Below are 22874 nucleotides of genomic sequence, written 5' to 3' on the forward strand. Positions count from 1 at the left end.
GGGTGCCTCTGGATCACGAAATTAATCCGTCATGATTATTATTGTTAAAAATCCATTATGATCCAAATCTGCCGAGTTGATCGAGCAGGGACATACAGGGAACGAGTCAAAGCCCAGCATATAATTCAGCAGGATATTTGGAGTAATGATACAGATGCGTAAAATATAACGTCAATGATGATTGGAGGACAAACAAAAACGTACACACATAAAGATATTTGAAATTATTTAAACAGGCCGTTTTTTGAACGGGTCATTCATGGCATGCGCATATTCTCCGGTTATCCCATGAACGATAGTTACATGATCATTCGGATTATGAGATGACAACACTTGATCTCGGTACCTGGATGCACTCCAAAAAAAAAAAACGGTAGCATATGCTGCTGCCACGTCCAAGAGCCGCGTTCCAAAGCTGATCAGGTTAGCAGATGTATCCAACAGAAGCACTCCAGCAGTCCAGCCAAGTACGTGTCTCCTTTCCAGCATCCAATTGACCTTCCGAGCTCCAGGAGCTGGGAACCGCTGGTAAGCTGTAAAGTCGAGGTGTTTGTGCCGAATTCGGACAATGAACCGATTTGGTGCTCTCAGAAAAAGTTCAAATATATGGTAGAAACGACCCTCTCAGAACCAACCAGCTGTCGGTGCGCCTCCCCGTCGCAAACAGCAGCAGCCTGCACAGCACGTTACAGTGAAGCTGTTAGTCGTCGTCAATTTTGATGACAAAGTTTCAGCAAAAGTTCAGAGAACACATTAGCATTGTTAGCTAGCCGGCAATGCATGCTCCTGGGTACAGATCATTGCACGGGTTTCCAGCAACGAGGAGTTGAGGAGGGACAGTGCAATGCTTGACCTTTTTTGTACGTTCCCTGTTGGAAGCAATGCATCAACAAAGTGTTTCCAGATGCAAACAAACATTCCGGGCTGGTTGCAATGACATACGACATGGACAACCGTGTGTCTTATGTGCAGTCTCAAAAGGCATATGCTCGAATTATGCCCCAATTATTCCTTGACACCTGCCTTGGTCATGTAAGCACTCCTTAACCTATTATGCAGATCAGATCTTCATTTTTAACATGATTATCATAATAGGAGGCTAGGAATTTATTTAATTGATCAGGAGAGGGGATCTTTAAAGTGAGATCCAAGACATTGATTTAACTTTCAGATGCAACTTTCACTCTCGTAGAAATATCGTGTACAGTGTAAATATTAAAACTCTGACAATAAATAATCATAAAAGGTATTGAGATTTGTGACACAGAAATGGTATTAGCCCATTTCACCAAAAGTGAACTAAATTATTGTAAAAAAGAGGTACCTACAGATCTTTACTAACACAAATGTTAAAATGACATCATTTGTGACTGGAGGAGTACCTGAATAGCAGTATTTTATGGTATTGGCTTATTGCTGTTTCGTACAGACAATATGTGAAGGAATGTAAATGGAATATATGCATTTGGCTTTGCTTATTCACTTTAAGAGGATTTTTGGTGATTTTCATTTTTTTCAATCCAAATTTCAAACGGCCATATCTTTGTTGTTCCTTTATTCTGCATCTAAATCCATAAATAACAATTTCATAACAAACTGAATGATGTCAACTTAAGCAAAATCATGTTAAATTGATACAATATGTTCATGGACTCCTTAACAGCCAGGTTATTTTATTTTCAACCTTGGGAGTACCTAAGCCATTTTGGGAGATATGGTTGTCAGTACCTACATATAAACTGTCATGCCCAGAATGCAACACCTATGCCTATAATACTGATGCCATCTATGTGTCTTCTTTTCCATGCTTCTCTACTGCAAAAGGATCGCAAAGACCATCGGAAAGAATGGCCATGAACTACTATGAGGATCACTCCATTTCATCATCTCATGCTGATGAAACGGACGAAAGAAGAAGCACAATTTCAGTATCGCCAGAAGCTAGCATTGGTGAGGAGCCATTTTCATTCTTTGGGCTGCTTTGCTATGCCGATACCGTAGATTGGCTCCTCATGGCCCTGGGAACCATCGGGTCCATCATCCACGGCATAGCATTCCCAGTTGGATATCTCCTTCTTGGGAAGGCACTCGATGCCTTTGGAACCAATATAAATGATCAAGAAGGCATGGTCCATGCCTTGTATAAGGTGAACTTGCTAAACCGCTGATATGAAAGCATATCATTAGTCTTTGTCCATTGTGTCGTTTTTTGAACCTTAATTATGTTGGTCTTCTATTGATTTTAACTTGTGTCAGTTTTTCTACTTATTGATTGAAGGTGGTCCCGTATGTGTGGTACATGGCGGCAGCCACTCTTCCTGCTGGAATGGTTGGTAAGTTGAGACTCTAAGAGTTCTTCCATTTCTTCCATGATGCATGTGATTTTCCCTTTGTTGAAGAGCTATCCTAGCATGAAGTGCTGTATTTGCATGTCACCTCGTGCTTTGAAAAAGAACAAATATATAGGAGTGTTGTGGACGCCTTTGTTGGGCGCATGTACCAGCGGCGCAAGAAGAAGGAGGCCACGGCTGCAGAAGTGTGATTTTTATTTAATTTGTAATCTATTCGGTTTATATTTGTGTTAGTTAGAGTTAAATAAGGACTTGTCTTCTGTACTCTCCCGGCTCTATATAAAGGAGTCCGGACTTATCAATAAAACAAGCAACAATTAGGGTTAACAAACTCAGAGCCTCCGCAGAGGAGGGCGAGTATTGCCTAATTACGCTTATCAGCCGATCCACCATATCAAGGAGAAAATTGAATCATAAACTTGAGTACATTCTGAATTGCGTACATTACATCCCTGTGATTTTTGGTATGGTTCTATAAAATTAGGATATACAGAACTGCAACATTGCCCATTGATTGGCTCACTCAATATGCATAAAATTAGCCCATAAAACTCAGGAGAGATTTTTACAGGTGTGCCTGAAATTCCCTTTTGATGGAAATGTGTTTGAAAATTCATGTTCTCCTATATTTGCAACTACATAAAAGTATCCCTACAATACCAGTAAAGACACAGTAATATGCAGAAGAATGGTGTACGAGAAATATTATTTTTATTAGGAGATCCAATAGTAGCGACAGCAAGCATTATTTCAGTGATGAAATATTTCTAACCTTTTTCTCCAATGAATTAACTGCAGAGATCTCCTGCTGGATATACTCAAGTGAGAGACAGCTAGCACGCATGCGGCTAGCATTTCTGAGATCAGTCCTCAACCAAGAGGTAGGGGCTTTTGATACTGACTTGACCACTGCAGCCATCATCACCGGAGTAACCAACCACATGAGTGTCATACAAGATGCAATTGGAGAGAAGGTAATGGATTTCACAATCATATGGAGCAGTAACACAAGGCTTCTGAATTTCTGTGGTCAAACCTGTATCTAAGTTCACTTTTCTGCAGCTGGGTCATTTCGTTGCAAGCTTCTCCACCTTCTTTGCCGGCATCATAATTGCATTTATCAGCTGCTGGCAAGTTGCGATGCTTTCCTTCCTGGTCATTCCTCTGATCCTTGTCATTGGGGCAACATACACAAAAAAGATGAATGGCATATCGTTGTCACGCAATGCTATTGTCTCAGAGGCAATATCAGTTGTAGAACAGGTATTGTGAGATCAGTTAACAGCCATACCTTAAGACAAGATAGAAATGTTGGAGTACATAATAGCTCCTGCTTCATTATGTTCATAATCCAAGTATACATTTGTTTACAGACCTTGTCACATATCAAGACAGTCTTCTCCTTTGTCGGAGAGAGCTGGGCCATCAAGTCATTTGTTCAGTGCATGGAAAATCAGTTTAATCTAAGCAAGAAGGAAGCAATGATAAAGGGAATAGGACTCGGATTGTTCCAAGCAGTGACCTTTTGTTCCTGGGCACTGATGGTTTGGATTGGGGCAGTTGCTGTAACTGAAAATAAGGCAACAGGAGGCGGCACGATAGCTGCCATAATGAGCATCCTCTTTGGTGCAATGTAACAATCACACAACCTCACTGATTGGTTCAGTAGCACTAAAATACTTTTATGGAAATTTAAGCAAAGCATTTCAGAAACTGAGATCCATTGCCAAAGTTTCCATCATTTTTTTAAAAATTTCCACATATTCTAGACTTAATAGATTTCTCTACATGCATTCAGATCGATTACCTATGCTGCACCAGACCTTCAGACCTTCAATCAGGCAAAAGCTGCAGGAAAAGAGGTCTTCAAGGTGATAAAGAGAAAGCCATCCATAAGTTATGACAAAGGTGGAGCGGTACTAGAAAAGATTCACGGAGAGATCAAATTCCGTAGGGTGCACTTCGCGTACCCTTCCCGTCAGGATAAGCCAATTCTCCAAGGGTTCTCGTTGTCCATCCCTGCAGGAAAAGTCATCGCTCTGGTAGGAAGCAGTGGATGTGGGAAGAGCACTGTTATTTCACTACTTCAAAGGTTCTATGATCCAACCTCAGGTAGGCTTCTACCATCTTATTAGTGCAACTATATGCATGATCTAAGTCACTAATATTTTTTTACTCTGTAAAACTCAGAATAAAAACTAAATCCATATGTTGTTTATTAATTGTACTTCTATGAAGCATCGAAACTGTCAGGTGAAGCAGTATTAAAATGTTTCAGTCAAGTAATAAGGCCTATCGCTGCAGGTGACATATTCATTGACGGCCACAGTATCAAGAAACTTGATCTGAAATCGCTGCGAAGAAATATAGCTTCAGTCTCTCAGGAACCATCACTATTTTCTGGTAATATAAAGGACAACTTGAGGATTGGTAAAATGGATGCAAGTGAAGAAGAGATAATTAAAGCAGCAACAACAGCCAATGTTCATTCATTCATATCCAAACTACCAAATGGGTATTTAACAGAGGTACTTTTCCATCTACTATGGCAATTTATAAATACTTGGGGTCATTGTATTTAACCAAAAAAAACTGATTAGGGTTTTGACTCCTGATTCATTAACTTCCAGCAACATTTCTCAAGGACTGAAACCAGATGCATTAAGAATACAACTTCTAGATCCCAGATAGTCAAAATCCATCCCCATAGGAGAATCATAGATGTTTCCACATTACTTGACATGCAAAAAGCTAGAAAAATCACTTCTTCTAGGACTTACAACAACTAAATTTGTTCAGGTAGGAGAAAGGGGTGTGCAGTTATCAGGGGGTCAGAAACAAAGGATAGCGATTGCAAGGGCAATGCTGAAAGATCCACCAATCCTACTTCTCGATGAAGCAACAAGTGCCCTTGATTCAGAATCAGAAAAGCTAGTTCAAGATGCACTTGAGATAGCCATGCGCGGAAGGACTGTTATCTTGATAGCCCACAGGATGTCCACAATTGTAAATGCTGACACTATTGTTGTCGTGGAGAATGGAAGAGTTGCACAAACTGGAACACATCATGAGTTGCTCGAGAAAAGCACATTCTACTCCAATGTATGCAGCATGCAAAATATAGAGAAGGAAGCTGAAAAGAAAGTGGCAAGGTAAAGTCAAATGTAACCAATGGAAATCTTTACTTAACCAATTTTATAATCTCGGTTATGAAATTCTTTAGTATTTTCCATATGCCATACTGCTGCAGAATTAAGGAGTATCTGCATCTTTTTCAAGAGTTACTATAACAAAAATGACAAACAGAACTAGAAACTGCAATAGTTTTATTGAAAACAGAAAATCCATGCTGCAAATTTTAGTGATAACACATGTAAGAAGGATTACTTCATAGAACTTACTGTTAGTTTGATTGATTAAACAGCACCTCTGATAATGTAATAGAGGAACAAATTGGTGATGCACACATCAGGCAATCTTCTATAAAGCAGGGAACCAAGAACAAACTAGAAAGAGTGGAGTCAAAGCAGCGGAAGAGAGAGATTGGAAAGAAAATACACCCTTTCTTCAGACTTTGGTATGGACTGCATAAAGAGGACATTTTGAAGATTCTATTTGGTTCCTCAGCAGCAGCCATCTCTGGAATCTCAAAGCCCTTATTTGGTTACTTCATCATGACAATTGGTGTGGCATATTACGATCAAGATGCAAAAAGAAAAGTCAGCAAGTATTCTTTGATATTCTTCACAGCTGGGATGGTCACACTGGTCAGTAACATCTTGCAGCACTATATTTATGGTATTGTTGGAGAAAAGGCAATGAAAAACCTAAGGGAGGCCCTCTTCTCAGGTATATCTGTCACATGAAAACCTTGAATTTGTTCATCATTTACCACAAAATCTCATAAGAGCCAACATTACATACCTCTCACTGCTGAAAATATGAAATTATTTTGTTCCAATGCAGCTGTTCTTCGGAACGAGCTTGGTTGGTTTGAGAAACCGAAGAATGGTGTAGGATTTCTGACCTCGCACATTGTCAGTGACACCTCAACAGTCAAGACCATCATATCAGACAGAATGGCGGTCATTGTACAATGCATCTCTTCAATTCTGATAGCAACAATAGTAAGCATGTACGTCAATTGGCGCATGGGTTTAGTTTCATGGGCAGTCATGCCATGCCATTTCATTGGTGGCCTTATTCAAGCCAAGTCAGCCAAAGGATTCTACGGTGACTCTGCTATCGCTCACCGGGAACTTGTCTCCCTTGCTTCAGAAGCGGCTAGCAACATCCGAACTGTGGCATCCTTTGTTTATGAAGATGAAATAATTAAGAAAGCAGAATTGTCACTGCAGGATCCTTTGAAAAAAACCAAGATTGAAAGCATGAAGTATGGTGTGATCCAAGGGATCTCACTCTGCCTCTGGAATATTGCACATGCAGTGGCGCTTTGGTACACCACAGTTCTGGTCCAGAAGAAGCAAGCCTCATTTGAGAACAGCATAAGATCATACCAGATATTCTCACTCACAGTACCTTCAATCACAGAATTATGGACCCTCATTCCCATGGTCATGTCAGCAATTGCAATACTGAATCCTTCATTTGACATGCTTGACAGAGAGACTGAAATTGTACCAGATAAACCAGAGAGTCCTGGCAAAGGTTGGCTCGTCGGGAGAACCGAGTTTCAGGATGTGCACTTCAACTATCCATCAAGGCCAGAGGCGACCATTCTGGATGGCTTCAATCTAATTATTGAACCTGGTCAAAAAGTAGCATTGGTTGGCCCAAGTGGTGCTGGAAAATCCTCTGTACTGGCTCTAATACTGAGATTCTATGATCCTTACAGAGGCAGAGTGTTAATCGACAACAAGAACATAAGGGACTACAATCTCAAATGGCTCAGGAAGCAGATTGGGCTAGTTCAACAAGAACCAATCCTGTTCAACATATCTATCAGAGATAACATTAGCTATGGAAGTGAAAGCACTTCAGAGACTGAAATAATCCAAGCTGCAATGGAGGCAAACATTCATGAGTTCATCAGTGGTTTGCCAGAAGGGTATGACACCATTGTTGGAGAGAAAGGAAGCCAGCTTTCAGGAGGGCAGAAACAGCGGATTGCTATAGCAAGAACACTATTAAAGAGGCCTCCTATTCTGCTTCTTGATGAGGCAACTAGCGCTCTCGATGGTGAATCTGAGAGGATGGTAATGAGCTCTTTAGGGGCTAAGGAGTGGACGAACAAAGATGATCGAGCCAGTAAGGTTACAAGTATAACAGTTGCACATAGATTGTCAACGGTCATAAATGCGGAGATGATAGTTGTAATGGAGAAAGGAAAGGTGGTTGAACTTGGTAATCACGAAACGTTGATATCTGCAGATGACGGCATTTACTCAAGGTTATTCCACTTGCAAAGCAACATGAAGGATTAACCGCAAGCTGGTCAAGTTCCTTTGTGGACAAAGACCCTAGACACCTAGCAAGAATGGTTTTAGGAGCTTAAACATTTTTTTAATGCATTTACTGTCAGTTCACAAATTGTAATAACGTAGCAATCTCATCATAAATTGACGAGGCATAGTCCACATAAAAAGGAAAACAACTACTGTATACTAGAATGATTTCCCACTGTTTCCACGATCATGTCAAAGCTTATTATTTGAATGCAATACAAGACTAGCGAAAAGATGGAATCTAGTTCAACAGTACTGAAAAGAGCATAGGGAATAAGGACTATGCTGGCTCCCCTGGGTGTGGTCCATCGATTAACTGTGTCATTTTTGAGGGGTTTAGGACAGCTTAAACAAAGCTCTCTCTCTCCAAGAAACAACAGGCCTTGGGAAAATTTAATTTTGTAAATAATTTTTCAGGCAGAAAAGTATGATGTCACACCTGGTTTTAAGGACAAAACCGAATGCATATCTATATGTATGCCAGGATCAAGTTTCATACATATAGATACATTATAAATGAATAATCAGTAACAATATCACATAAAAGCAATAATTAAAAGATTATCAGAGTTATACAGCTTATCCTGGAAACGAAGGCTTCAAACTTCACAGGCAATCGACTGGGGGTTGCGTACGCCTAGAACTCAGCATCATCTTCAACAGACTTCATACATCTTTCCTTCTGAGCAGCAGTAAGCAAGGGTGAGTACACTTATGGTTGGTACTCAGCAAGGCCACAAAAAATAACCAGAAAGTGATTTGAATCCATCTTTAAGTTTATTAATCATGTGAGGGTCCAAGCCGCTCTTGACCGTGAGCACAGTTAACCGGTTAGTTTTAACTCTGCAGAGGTTGTACACTTTCACCACAATTCGCGTAAAAGTTCCGAAGAACTTTGAACCCAACCATGCAAGTGCGGGCCAAGCACCATATCACACTTCCTTAGGTATGACTGCATAGGGACGCTACGAGGCCTTTACAAAGAATCACTATATGTACGCACTGGTCCCTTGCTTTCTGTTGTACCTCAGAAGACGAAGCTTCCTTCACCCGCTCCTCAAATATCGATAACCCAAAATCCACCAATCAAACGCCCCAGGCACGACATATAGATCATCTAATTACTTAGCCAAGACCAGAGCCATATAGTATTGTGGTTGTACGGTTTTCTTGGGTGGTTCTCCATATTCCAATTAAATCATATCATCTTGTAAATAAAGCATAGATAGAAGTATGGTTAGGGTCACTTGCCTTTCTCCAATGAAAAGCTTCTCTTACTGCTCTTCAGCTTTTGCTCACTTGGAATTCTTGATTCTTCAATCTTCGAACACCGATCCTTCTACTCGAAGCAATCTTCGGCAAACATACAAAGCAAATAAGAAGATACATCTAAGAACAATACACCAGAACAAAATAAAGGCTTAAAGAGCGTACTAAAGGATAGAGCTCCCTGCTACGGTTACGAGAGCGCAAGAAACATGGAAAACGGAGCTAGGACGTGGAAACTATGGGATAAACAATGAGTAAGGATTTAGTCGCGATTAACCAAAGGGTTAAGGACTAACAGAAAAGATTTGCAAGACACAGAAAACTATGCTCACAAAGGATAACAAGGTCATAAAGCTATCGCACACATTGCAAGGATCACGTGAGCGCGAGAATCGTTGAAAACGGATTTAAAACGGTGAAGTTATGGCCTAAACAAGGCTCTAGGTGTTTATTTGCGAAAAACAGAAAGAGACCGAGGGCTTAGATGTAATTTTGTATAAAAACTCAGGGGCTAGGGTGCAAAAAGAACTCCTAGGATGGCGGGTTAGATTTTAGAAAAATCCAGGGGCTAGATCATAAAAGAAAGGGCTATTTTATAAATATTTTCTTACTGACTAGGACCGCGGGTTAATTTGTAAAAAACATCAGGGGCTCTTTTGCAAAAGGGCTAAGGTTGACCGGTACTCTGAGCTTTGAATTGGGTCGGAGATCTAATCTGAGCCATTGATTCGAGATCCTGCAGTTGAGGCGGATTGGGCGGGCTGGTGGCGGCTCTAAGTCGCCGGCGGCGAGGTTTGGCGGCGGCGAGTTCACCGGTGATGACCAAAACGGCCATCTGGGCTTGGGTTAGGCTCGGATTTGGGTTGGGGAGCATGTTCGTGATGTCACGAACTCGATTAGGGGAACTGGACAGCGAGACAGCGGCCAGAGCAGTGCTAGCGGCGGTGCATGGCGGAGCGAAAGCTCCGGCGAGCTAATGCGCCGGCAAGAAGGCGAGATAGGAAAAGAGAGGGGGTCGGCGAGGTTCCTCTCACCACAGCGAAGCTCCGGAGCGGCGATGTCGTCTAGGGAACAGAGCGGAACGGCGATGCGACGGCGGCGGGTTCGAGCTCGGACGGAGCTCGACAATGGCGGCGACTGCGTCTAGGGTTTTGCGAAGGCGGCGGCTGCGGATTTGTGGGTTTAAGGGGGGGGGGGGTCTCGGGTTCCTTTTATAGGGGGCATGGGGTCTCGGCGTGCGCGCCGAAAAGGAAGGCCAGGAAGGCGGGCGGCGGCCGGACTCTGCAAGAGTCCGAGCTCGTCCCGAGCTCGGGGGCGACCCCGACTGGCGGGCCCCGCCTGTCGGTGGGCTGAGGGAGGGGGAAGGCGAAACGTGCCGGCGGGGCGAAATGGGCCGCGGGGAAAGAAGAAAGGAAAGAGGGAGCTGGGCCGAGTTTTGGGCTGCGGGAGAAGAAAAAGAAAGGGAGAGGTGGAACGGGCTGGGCCAGGAGAGAGGAAGAGAAAATAGAAAAGTTTTGCATTTTTTTTTGAAAATGATCCTAATCAATTCAATTCAAATTCAAATTCAAGAGAATTTAAACTTGAGTTGAACAACAAGCAATAAAACTATGCATTGCGGCATGAATGCAAAACAAACCAAACAACCTCAATTATTTTGGAAAACAACCAATGTATTTTCTCTTACACTAAATGCCCTGTGAAGAAAAATAAATGTTGGGAAATTTTTAAAATTATAAGAAAATTATTGTTTTATTTTTAATTTTAATCACATCTTGAAATTTAAAAATTTCAGGGTGTGACATATGACATGGAAGAAATAAAACTGCCTTAACAAGAAAACTGAGCTAACTTAAATATTGCATACCAAAAATTTGGCTGTGGGTTTGTGTCTTCTGTGAGTAGTGCTGTACAGTTCGGTACTCTTTCTTCTTAATGAAATGACATACCACTCCTACGCATTCGAAAGAAAAAATATATAACTACCCAAATTCGGTATAATGGACTGGGAATAACAAATCTGAGATATTTTATTTCCAATAAAATAAGAAACAAATAAGTAATTATGAATCCATAAAGATACAGGGTGCTTACAGGTAAACGTATTAGGATGACTTTTGGCTAGAGCGTCCAAATCCGCTATATATTTGACAAGGGTTTCTTAAAGTTCCAGGCACTAACACGCGGGCACATGGCTAGAGGATATAATAAGACTTTAGACTTGCAACACAAACTACCTTGCTTATAACTGGACACCTTTTCCGAAACATGTTTAGTGAAGCATTGTTTATATATACGAGGAAGATATATGGTGCCTTTATTTGTTATTTGTAAGGACTAGGGAATATGTAGAGTAAGATCCGATTCCAATAGTAGAAGTGACATGGCTATTCTGGATTAGACTTGTAGCTGGCATAAGTACTGTAATCTGTAGATGAAAACAAAGTTGCCTCATGCCCTGCAATTTGGTTATAATAACAAAAGATTCATGCTTAGTATTTCCCAATGATGTGACATTTACTGCATAGCTAAAGTTCCAGACATCACCCGGAAAGTTTACTTGTAAGTATGAATACGCAGGTTTGACATGTTGTATCATGTCAGCAAAGGAGTTGTGAGAAAAAAAAAGGTAGCCGCTAAGATTGAGCAATATAAAAAATATTTTTTCCAGGCTGGAGCTGGATTAATTAATTGTGAATCTTGATAGTACCAATGGAGTGTCCTGCAATTTTGTAGCTATATGGTACATATAAAAAACACACTAGTACTATAAATCTCAGTGTGCCTGAAAATCTTTTGCAAAACTACACAAGATTCAGCAAAAACAATGCCACTTGTCCAAGAGAAGGATAGGCCCACTGAATCATCTGAACCCAACATTGCAGATGGTAAGAGCTCAGGTCCAGCATCAATGGCACCAGAAACAGAGGCTGGAGACAAGCCGTTTCCGTTTCTTGGCCTACTTTGCTACGCTGATGCGCTAGATTGGCTACTCATGGTGTCGGGGACCATGGGATCCTTCATACATGGCATGGGGCCTTCAATGTCCTACTACATACTTGGGAAATCTGTTGATGTGATTGGGAACAACATAGGCAATAAAGAAGCCACAGTCCATGAACTCAACAAGGTTACCTTCGATCTGATTTGTTTTAAAGCTAACCTATTAAATGTCATTGGATTCTGCTGAATGCTTTACTGTTATTTCACTAACAGCATATATTTTCAATGATCCTGTTTGCAGTTACTTCCATATATGTGGATCTTGGCAATTGTTACGCTTCCTGGTGGCATGATTGGTAACCGAAGTCTCCTAAGTTCTAACTTTGCTATATTATTGACAACGTAATAGCCTAGCCCAACTTGCTTGGGACAATAGGCTATGTTGTTGTTGTTGTTGTTGTATTGACAACGTAAGCTAAAGGAAACAGAACTGGTAATAATGCCTTGTATAAAGAATACTGAAGGTCTGAAGGAACTTATGCCAATATCAAAATCGAACGAACCAATCTAACTGGCAAGTATGAGCCTATGAAGAACTTAAGTCATTAAATTGAGTATCCATGTAGAACGACTGCTTTGAGAATATGCGAAGAACAATATAACACATAAAACCTGACAGAACTTTTCACTGAAAACATTCTAGGAGAGCAAAATTATTTAAAGATAAATATGCACAACATCTGATTATCTGAGTTTCAGTCAAACTAGGTAGGAGATGAAGCCTGAACTAGCTTAAACTATGTTTTTGTCAAGTTAATGCATTATTTACATGTGAGCCATGGCTTCAGCAAGTTTACAAAAGCTAAGGCTAGAGCTTGGGTTGAGCTGGAGTGTTGAATCAGTTGACTACTTTGACATGCCAGTGAAGTTATAACTTATAAATATAATTTTTTGAGCTGATTGTGTTTTCATCCTTTTTTGGTCAAACCCAATTTTATCATATCATATTTAACCAGACATCATTCATTGGACACCTAAAGATAACAGGACAAAAAATGTCTTTGAAGTTTGAATGCAGTAACAGGCTAGCAGCACATCGAAAGAAAAAAATTGTGATGTTATGGAGGTAAAAATGAGAAATTACATAGTAACACCATTCCCTATCTGACTAATTGTCCACACATGCAGCAAAGAGAACACCACACCATGGGAAACAAAGCAATATGAAAAGCATAAGTCATTTACAATGAACTGTCTAATATTATTGTCACAAACTCACAGTGGCCATGCTGCAGAAATTGCATGTTGGATGTATACAAGTCAGAGGCAAATGACGCGCATGCGGATGTCTTATCTGAGATCAGTGCTCAGTCAAGATATTGGATCTTTCGACACTGATTTGACCACTGCAAACATCATAGCTGGAGCAACCAACCACATGAATGTAATACAAGATGCAATTGGTGAAAAGGTATTAATTCTCCCTTTAGAATACACACTGCAAGATTCACTAACCCAAACAAAAGCACCAAAATATGGTTTATGGTAACAAAACTTAAAAAGTTGGCTTACTTTTTTTCTTCAGATGGGTCACTTTATGTCAAACTTCTCCACATTCGTAGTTGCTATCATTGTTGCCTTCGCGTGCTGCTGGGAGGTTGGCATGCTCTCTCTGCTAGTTGTGCCTATGCTCCTCATGGTTGGAGCAACATATGCGAAGATGATGATTGACATGTCCCTCGAAAGAGTATCATTCGTCTCTGAAGCAACCACTGTTGTGTGTTGGTGTATATGTGAGCCCATGTATAGAGGCCCATGTATAGGATCTATATATCCCACCCTTCTAGCATTTGGAGATATACATCTCATTATTATCTCCTACATGGAATCATTAGTTTAGTGTTCTCTACTCCCTACCCCAGCCGCCGCCGCCGGCAGCCATGGCCGGCCGCCGGCGCCCCCTCCTCTCTCCTTCCCTCCCCTTCCCTCCTCTTCCCCTGCTCCAGCCGCCGCCGCCTGGCCCTCCTCTTCCTCTGCTCTGGCCTGACGCGCTCCGGCCCCTGCTCCGGTTGCAGCGCTGGACGCCGCCGCCGGGACGGGCCAGGCCCCGCGACCCCCGCCGCCGGATCCGCCCCCAGGCCGACGCTGCGGCCCCTGCCGCTCGCGCAGGCGCGGGCGCGCTCGCACGCGCGCTGGGCGATTTGTGGCCGCCCGTCCACGACCTGAGCCCGCAGGTACCGCCCCGCAGCCTCCAGGACGCCGGATCCGCCCCCAGGCTGACGCTGCTGCTGCTGCTGCCAGATCCCCGGGTGCATGGCCGCCCCAGGGAGCTGTCGCTGGCCCCGATCCCCTGCTGCCGCGTACTTTTGCTGCTGCTGCAGGCGGGCACGCCCTTGCCGTACCCCGCGGGCTGTTCGACGCCGCCACCGTTGCGTCCCAGGGCCGCCCCGCCGGCGCCCTTGCCGTGCCCCGCGAGCCACTCGACGTCGCCACAGTCGCGCACCAGGGCCGCCCCGCCGGATCCGCAGCCCCTGCCCCAGGCGCGGCGCGTCCCCTGCTGGCCCAGGGCGGGCAGGGCGCGAGCGTGGGCGCCAACGCCGCCACTGCCGCTGCCCAGGGCGCCCTTGCCCTCGCCGCCGACGCCCAGGCCGGCCTCCCTGGCGCCCTTAGCGCCACTGCCGCCGGATCCGCCGCCGCCCGCCTCGCGGCCGCCCTTTGGGACCTCGAGGCCAAGCTCGCGCGGGCGCACACCGCACAGGCCGCCATGCACGCCACGCAGGCCGCCGTCGTGCCCGCCGCGCACGTCGTGCGGACGCTAGTGGCTGCGCCCGCGGTGCCTCTGCCCGCGATGCCCGCGCCCACACTCCTGCACGCGCCCTTGGCGCCCGTGCCTGTGTTCAGTGTGCCCCCCGGGGACGGGCCGTTCGCCGCCGCCGCCTTCCGCGGGCAGCCGATCGCCGCCGGAGCTGCTACGGCCGACGACGCTCTCGCCGCGGCCCTCCTCGCCGCAAGTCCGAGGCTTCGGTAGCTCAGGAGCGGGCCCACGCGGCTGCCCTCGCTTGGGAGCACGAGCGCTCCTGGTCTGCCGCTTTTGCCGCGACGCCGTCTTCCACCACCTGGCAACGCCGTCTTGGTCACCCTGGCCGCGACGTTCTGGCTCAGCTCAGTCTTAGTGCCGATGTTCCTAGCACTAGGGCTCCTGCTGAGCCCCTCTGCCATGCGTGCCAGCTCGGTCGTCATGTGCGGCTCCCTTTTTCTTCTTCTTCTTCGCATGCGACGCATGCATTTGATCTTGTTCACTGTGACCAGTGGACCTCTCCTGTACTTAGCCTTTCTGGTTATAAGTACTATCTGGTGGTGGTCGATGACTTCTCGCACTACTCTTGGATGTTTCCTTTGCGCGCCAAGTCTGAGACCTTCCCCACCCTCCTCCACTTCTTTGCTTGGGTGTCCACTCAGTTCGGCCTCACTGTTAAAGCCGTCCAGTGTGACAACGGGCGGGAGTTCGACGACTCCACCTCCCGTTCTTTCTTCCTCTCTCGGGCTGTTCAGCTGCGTATGTCTTGTCCGTATACCTCTCCTCAGAACGGCAAGGCTGAGCGGATGATTCGCACGACGAACGACGTCGTGCGCACCCTTCTGATCCTGGCCTCCCTGCCCCCGCGCTTCTAGGCTGAGAGCCTCCACACCGCCACCTACTTGCTCAACCGTCTTCCGTCCACTGCTTCTCCTGCTCCCACTCCACACCACGCTCTTTTCGGTACCCCTCCTCGCTACGACCACCTTCGGGTCTTCGGGTGTGCGTGTTACCATAACACCACCGCCACTGCTCCTCACAAGCTGGCGCCTCGCTCGACTTGTTGTGTGTTCCTTGGTTACTCCCTTGACCACAAAGGGTACCGATGCTTTGACCTCACCTCTCACCGCGTCCTGATCTCTCGACACATCGTCTTTGACGAGTCGGATTTCCCCTACTCCACCTCCTCCACACCTTCTCCTGACCCCGAGCTGGAGTCCCTGTTTCCTACTGACCCGGTGGTTCAGCCACCTTTACCTATCTTTCCTTCCCCTACAGGTTTTCCCGGCACACCGGCACCGCTGCCGGTGATCCTTGCTGCGCCACGCGCGCCCCGGTCCCCGCGGTCGCGCCACACGCGCCCCCCGGACCTCCGGTCCTGCTGCGCGTGGACCCGGTGTCTCCTGCAGCGCCACGCGCGGTCCCGGTGCCTCCAGCTGCACATGCGCGGTACGCTCAGCCGGTGCAGGTGTACCATCGTCATCTGGCGCTGACTTTGGTGCCGCCACGGTATGCTCAGCGGTGCAGGTGTACCGGCGTCGTTCGGCGCCGGCACCGGCACCGACTCTGGCTCCGGAGGATCCTCCGACGCCTACACCGGAGTCGCCGCCGCCGCCATCTACACCGGAGTTGCCGCCGCCTCCGCTTCCGCCGACTCGCTCTCGAGTCGAGCCGGAGGTGTACCGCTCGCCCGTCGTCCATCGGGATGCTCAGCATATCCATCCCATGGTGACTCGGCGGATGGCGTCTCCGGCCGCGACTCTCTCCGCCACCGAGGGTGAACCGCGGGTCTCTCCGGTACCCTCCTCTGTCCGCGACACCCTGGCGGATCCTCATTGGCGTTGCGCGATGGAAGAGGAGTACGCGGCTCTCCTTGCCAACCAGATGTGGGACCTCATGCCGCGTCCGTCTGGTTGCAATGTGGTCACCGGCAAGTGGATCTGGACGCATAAGCATCGGGTTGATGACACACTGGAGCGCTACAAGGCTCGCTGGGTTCTCCGGGTTTTCACTCAGCGGCATGGTGTGGACTATGATGAGACCTTCAGCCCTGTGGTGAAGCCCGCTACTGTGCGCACGGTCCTCTCGCTTGCGCTCTCGCGCTCCTGGCCTGTGCACCAGCTGGACGTGAAGAATGACTTTCTTCACGGCAATCTGTCAGAGATAGTGTACTGCTCTTAGCCGGTGGGATTTATGGACTCGAGTCGTCCGGATATGGTCTGCCGGCTCAACAAGTCCCTCTATGGTCTGAAGCAGGCTCCTCGGGCTTGGTACTCTCGATTTGCCACGTTCTTGCTGACTTTGGGGTTCACCGAGGCCAAGTCTGACACGTCTCTCTTCATCTACCGCCGTGGGGCTGAGACTGCATATCTGCTGCTCTATGTCGATGATATTGTGCTCACAGCCTCCAGTCAGCAGTTGCTTTAGAGTGTCATCTCCTCTCTGCAGCAGGAGTTTGCTATGAAGGATCTGGGTCAGCTCCATCACTTCTTGGGCGTCACTGTTGAGTCTCGCTCGTCTGGTCTTCTCCTTCACCAGCGGCAGTACGCACTCGATATTCTGGAGCGAGCTGGGATGACCGATTGTAAGCCCTGCTCCACTCCTGTCGACACTCAGGCGAAGCTATCTGCTGATCTGGGTGATCCGGTGGCTGATCCTACTGCCTACCGGAGTCTGGCTGGCGCTTTGCAGAACCTCACCTTCACCAGGCCGGCCCTCACCTATGCTGTTCAGCAGGTCTGTCTGCATATGCATGATTCCCGGGAGTCACACCTTGCTGTGCTGAAGCGTCTCCTCCGCTACGTCCGTGGCACTGTGGACCTCGGCCTGGTGCTTCCCCGCTCGTCCTCTGCTGAGCTGGTGGTCTACACTGACGCTGACTGGGCTGGCTGCCTGGACACTCGTCGCTCCACTTCCGGTTACGTCGTCTTCCTGGGCGGCAACCTAGTCTCCTAGTCGTCCAAGCGGCAGCCGGTTGTCTCCCGCTCCAGTGCTGAGGCGGAGTACCGGGCTGTCGCTAACGGCGTGGCGGAGGCGTCCTGGCTACGATAGCTCTTGGCGGAGCTCCACAGCCCGCTCGCCAAGAGCACGCTCGTCTACTGCGACAACATCAGCGCCGTGTATCTCTCCACCAACCCCGTCCAGCATCAGCGGACGAAGCATGTGGAGATCGACCTACACTTCGTGCGCGACAGAGTCGCCATCGGCGATGTTCGGGTACTCCATGTCCCGACTACCTCCCAGTTTGTTGACATCTTCACCAAGGGACTGCCCTCCTCGATCTTCTCGGAGTTTCGCTCCAGCCTCAACGTAGCCGGTGGCTAGTTGTGGCTGCGGGGGGGGGGGGGGGGGGGGGAGGGGGCTATTTGCCATTTGTACTCTCTTCTTGTCCAGTCTTGAACACCGCGGCGCCGGTAGTTCAGACTGCGGGGGGTGTTGGCTTTCTTGTTGTCCAGTCTTGAACACTGCTGCGCTGGTAGTTCAGACTGCGGGAGGATGTTGGTGTATATGTGAGCCCATGTATAGAGGCCCATGTATAGGATCTATATATCCCACCCTTCTAGGGTTTGGAGATATACATCTCATTATTCTCTCCTACATTGTGCAACAGGTACCTATGCAAATGAATGCCATGTTAGAGTTGATTAGATTTACTACACTGAATTTGCAATCCTATGGTATATTGGTGCAGACTCTTGCAAATATAAAGACTGTCTTCTCATTTGTTGGAGAAAACTCAGCTATCAAATCCTTCTGCGAGTGCATGTACGTACAATCAATATAGGCTTAGCAAGAAAGAGGCGATGGCAAAAGGTCTAGGTTTGGGAGTGTTGCAGATTGCGACATTCTGTTCATATTCATTGGTAATCTGGGTTGGAGCAACTGCTGTAACTGGAGGAAAAGCAAAAGCTGGTGAAACGATTGCGGCTGTCATTAATGTCCTCTCGGGTGCAATGTAATACTGAGAAATCTCTTTCCAGCAATGTAGCATATTGGTATGATTATCCTGAATTAGAATCTTTAAAAAAATATTAATTCTACAAAGTTGTCTGTGATTCAGATATATATCAAATGCAGCACCAGATCTTCAGGTCTTCAGCCAAGCAAAAACTGCTGGGAAAGAAATATTTAAAGTTATCAAAAGAAATCCAGCAATAAGTTACGAATCAAATGGAAAAATCTTGGAAAATATCAAAGGAGATATAGAAATGCGAGAGGTGCACTTTGCATATCCATCCCGTGAGGATAAGCCAGTTCTCCAAGGTTTCTCACTGGCTATACAGGCAGGCAATATTGTAGCTCTCGTGGGAAGCAGTGGATGTGGGAAGAGCACAGTGATTTCTCTGGTACAAAGGTTCTACGATCCCATAACAGGTAAGATTATACAGCATCTCTCTATCTTTGCAGAAACAATTGCTGATGGATGTACTCTTCAATTGGTACACGTAGTTGTGTCCAAGAGTTCTTGAGGTTACAATTTTACATGCATTGTTTGGGATTAATTTCCATCTATTCCTCCAAACCCTAGATAGGGTGGGTAATATGGTAGCCATTACATGGGCCTCTAGATAGGCCTAAACTATACACACCAACATGCATACTTGCACATTAAATTCTAAACAATTATAGGATTAATATTATGGGTATCAAACTGAATCCAATCTTTAAGAATATTTTTTAAAAAAATAGAAGGGAAACTGATGCATATAGACTATAACATTCAAATATTGCATCTACTGTTTTTTTTGGTAAATAAGTTTCTGTGAGTAACATGATGTAAAATGCAGGTACGGTTCTCATTGACAATCAAAACATTAAAGAACTTGATCTGAAATCTCTGCGGAGAAATATAGGCTCAGTCTCCCAAGAGCCATCACTATTTTCTGGGACCATCATGGATAACTTAAGAATTGGCAAAATGGATGCAACTGATGAAGAGATAATTGAAGCAGCAAAAACAGCTAATGTGCACTCTTTTATATCCAAACTTCCAAACCAATACGCTACTGAGGTAATATTTTATGTTCTTTAAGCAAAGACTTGTCAATACCTCATATTCCTTTTCCTATGATTGTGAATGAAAAAATAACAAAAAATTAATACACTTAAATAGCTTCCAAAAATTATGTTAGGTGTGTTCAAGAAAAAAAAATTTCACTGAAGAACAGCTTTCAGTTGTCAACTAGGAAGATCAGTACCAAGAAATCAAGTGCCAAAGCAGCAATATGTTGCATATGCTCTATAAGGAGACGATTTTCATAAAATTTAGTTAGTTACCAATAGTGGAACATAAAATCATTGCTTCTGTGATGCAACAACTACAGGTAGGAGAAAGAGGTGTACAACTATCAGGAGGTCAGAAACAAAGAATAGCAATTGCAAGGGCCATTCTAAAAGATCCACCGATTCTTCTTCTTGATGAAGCGACAAGTGCACTTGATTCTGAATCAGAGAAGATAGTTCAGGAAGCTCTTGACAGAGCTATGCAAGGGAGGACAGTTATCTTGATTGCCCATCGAATGTCAACAATCATAAATGCAGACAAAATTGTTCTTGTGGAGAATGGAAGAGTAGCAAAATCTGGAACACATGAAGAATTACTGGAGAAAAGTACATTCTACTCAAGTGTATGCAGTACGCAAAATCTAGAGAAGGATTCTGGGAGGAGGGAGACAAGGTAGATGCAATGGATTGCCCCCTTCTTTTCACAATTGCAAAATGTTCATATATTGAATCCAACATGGCACTGTACTAAAATTGCAACAACACTGAAAATATGTTTTTCTGCAAATAGATCTATGACTATGATATCTACCTTAATCACATGGAACTGGAGTACATCTTAATCATTTGCTTTTGTTTATTGGTAAAACAGATTTACAGGTCAGGTCAATGAAGAAAATGAAGAAGCCGCAGAATATGGAACATACAACACACCATCTTTCACTTCAAGTGAACAAAAGAAAAAACTAGACCTCACAGAACAACCAAAGCAAGCGATCAGAAAGAGAACATCCACTTTCTACATAATATTCCTTGGGACTTTTAAACTGCTCCCAGGGAAGGTTCTGCTGGGCTCCACAGCAGCAGCAATCTCTGGGATCTCAAGGCCTATATTTGCTTTCTACATCATGACAGTTGGCATGGCATACCTTGAACCAGACACAAAGAGGATAGTCAGCAAGTACTCGATAATTTTGTTCCTTATCGGGTTGCTCACATTTTTCAGTAATATCTTCCAGCACTATATATATGGCCTGGTTGGTGAATGGGCAGCTAATAACCTAGGGGAGGCCCTCTTTTCAGGTTCATCACTCGATCATAACTTTGTGTCTCTCACAATTGCAACTAACAAACAAGATTATGATATATTGTTGTTCGGACTTGTAACATCAGTTCTCTGAAATGAATGCAGTCATTCTTCGTAATGAAATAGCTTGGTTTGAACAACCAAAGAACAGCGTCAGCTTTCTAACCTCACGCATCGTCGGTGACACCTCCATGGTTAAAACCATCATATCCGATCGTATGTCTCTCATTGTTCAATGTATCTCCTCAATTTTGATAGCCACAGGATTGAGCACAGGAGTGAACTGGAGGATGGGTCTAGTTGCATGGACTTTGATGCCATTTCACTTCATTGCTGGCCTTGTACAAGTCAGGTCAGCAAAAGGTTTTGCCACTGACTTCTCTACATCTCACAAGAAGCTGATTTCCCTAACTTCGGAGGCTGTCAGCAACATTCGAACCGTGGCATCATTTGTTCAGGAAGATGAAATACTAAGGAAAGCAGACTTATCACTCCAAGAACCAATGCAGAAAAGCAGGATGGAGAGCATCAAATACGGTGCAGTACAAGGGACTGCACTCTTCTTGTGGCATATGACACATGCCATCGCAATGAGTTTCACCATCATGCTGCTTGACAAGGACCTAGCAACATTTAAAAATTGTGTGCGGTCATATCAGGCATTTGCAATGACAATATCTTCCATCACAGAGCTATGGTCCTTGATCCCTATGGTCTTGTCAGCCATTGCAATATTGGATCCTGCGCTTGACATACTCGACAGAGAAACACAGATTGTGCCTGATGTACCAAAAGCGCACTCTGAAGAAAGATTAGCAGGTGATGTAGAGTTTCAAGATGTCAGTTTCAGATATCCCTCAAGACCAGAAGTGATCATACTATATGGCTTCAATCTAGCTATTGAACCAGGAGAAAGGATTGCATTGGTTGGCTCGAGTGGTTCAGGAAAATCCACGGTGCTGGCTCTTCTGCTAAGATTCTATGATCCTTGTGAAGGACAAGTACTCGTGGATGGTAAGGACATCCGAGAATACAATTTGAGGTACCTGAGAAAGCACATCGGACTAGTTCAGCAAGAGCCCATCTTGTTTGACATGTCTATACGAGAGAACATCAGTTATGGAAATGAAGATGTGTCGGAGTCAGAAATTATTGAGGCTGCAATGGAAGCAAACATCCATGAATTCATCAGTGGCCTGTCAAATGGGTATGACATGGTGGTTGGGGACAAAGGAAGCCAGCTTTCTGGAGGTCAGAAGCAGAGGATTGCCATTGCAAGAGCTATACTAAAGAGGCCCACCATACTGCTGCTAGATGAGGCAACAAAAATGATTATAAATATCTATACATCAAATAAATCTTGTTAACCTTGCCATCGCAGAATCTTTAACATAAGCCTAGTACATGAATAAACATGCTTAGAAATGTCTCTTCACGATAGTTAAATCAAGTTTTTTTTTGAAGTACCTCATATACACCCTTATATATTTATGAAAAATATCTTATTCTTGGAAATACTAGTGGTGAGGTATGTATTTTCAAAAATATGATAAATAAATTTTATATTATAGCAAAATAAAAAATATTGAATGTATTAAGTTAATATCAACACTACTAGAAAACCGCACATTCGTCCGTGGACGTTAGTACCGGTCACGGTTTCGACCGGTATTAACACTCACCTGGGAGCCAATTAATACCGGCTAGTGGCTCCAGCCGGCACTAAAATGCACCACCGACAC

At 45.1% G+C, this 22874-nt stretch overlaps 1 protein-coding gene, 1 long non-coding RNA gene and 1 pseudogene across 2 annotated transcripts; 2 read left to right on the forward strand and 1 right to left on the reverse strand.

The window, feature by feature from the left end:
* Positions 1-201: 201 nt before the first annotated feature.
* LOC120679410 lies at positions 202-3552 on the reverse strand. The gene is made up of 3 exons (XR_005677171.1): positions 3388-3552; positions 3124-3260; positions 202-674 (listed from the first exon to the last, which is right to left on the reverse strand). It is a non-coding gene; the product is annotated as an uncharacterized LOC120679410 (long non-coding RNA).
* LOC120679409 (ABC transporter B family member 19-like) lies at positions 1731-8066 on the forward strand. Its single transcript, XM_039960996.1, has 10 exons — positions 1731-2147; positions 2279-2333; positions 3150-3325; positions 3414-3614; positions 3725-3984; positions 4150-4463; positions 4656-4879; positions 5151-5503; positions 5776-6200; positions 6318-8066. Exons 1-10 carry the CDS (start codon positions 1848-1850, stop codon positions 7793-7795), a joined length of 3786 nt encoding a protein of 1261 aa, XP_039816930.1. The 5' UTR covers positions 1731-1847; the 3' UTR covers positions 7796-8066.
* Positions 8067-11909: 3843 nt separating this feature from the next.
* LOC120677844 lies at positions 11910-22499 on the forward strand (annotated as a pseudogene).
* The last annotated feature ends 375 nt before the right edge of the window (positions 22500-22874 follow it).

The sequence above is a fragment of the Panicum virgatum genome, chromosome 6N (genome assembly GCF_016808335.1).
Source record: "Panicum virgatum strain AP13 chromosome 6N, P.virgatum_v5, whole genome shotgun sequence".
Taxonomy (NCBI): domain Eukaryota; kingdom Viridiplantae; phylum Streptophyta; class Magnoliopsida; order Poales; family Poaceae; genus Panicum; species Panicum virgatum.

Bases quoted from the DNA above. Each gene is read 5' to 3' on its own strand.
- LOC120679409 (XM_039960996.1), top strand. From the start codon at position 1,848: ATGGCCATGAACTACTATGAGGATCACTCCATTTCATCATCTCATGCT. The intron at 2,148-2,278 runs GTGAACTTGCTA...TATTGATTGAAG, and splicing joins TGGTCCATGCCTTGTATAAG to GTGGTCCCGTATGTGTGGTA. The intron at 3,326-3,413 runs GTAATGGATTTC...ACTTTTCTGCAG, and splicing joins AAGATGCAATTGGAGAGAAG to CTGGGTCATTTCGTTGCAAG.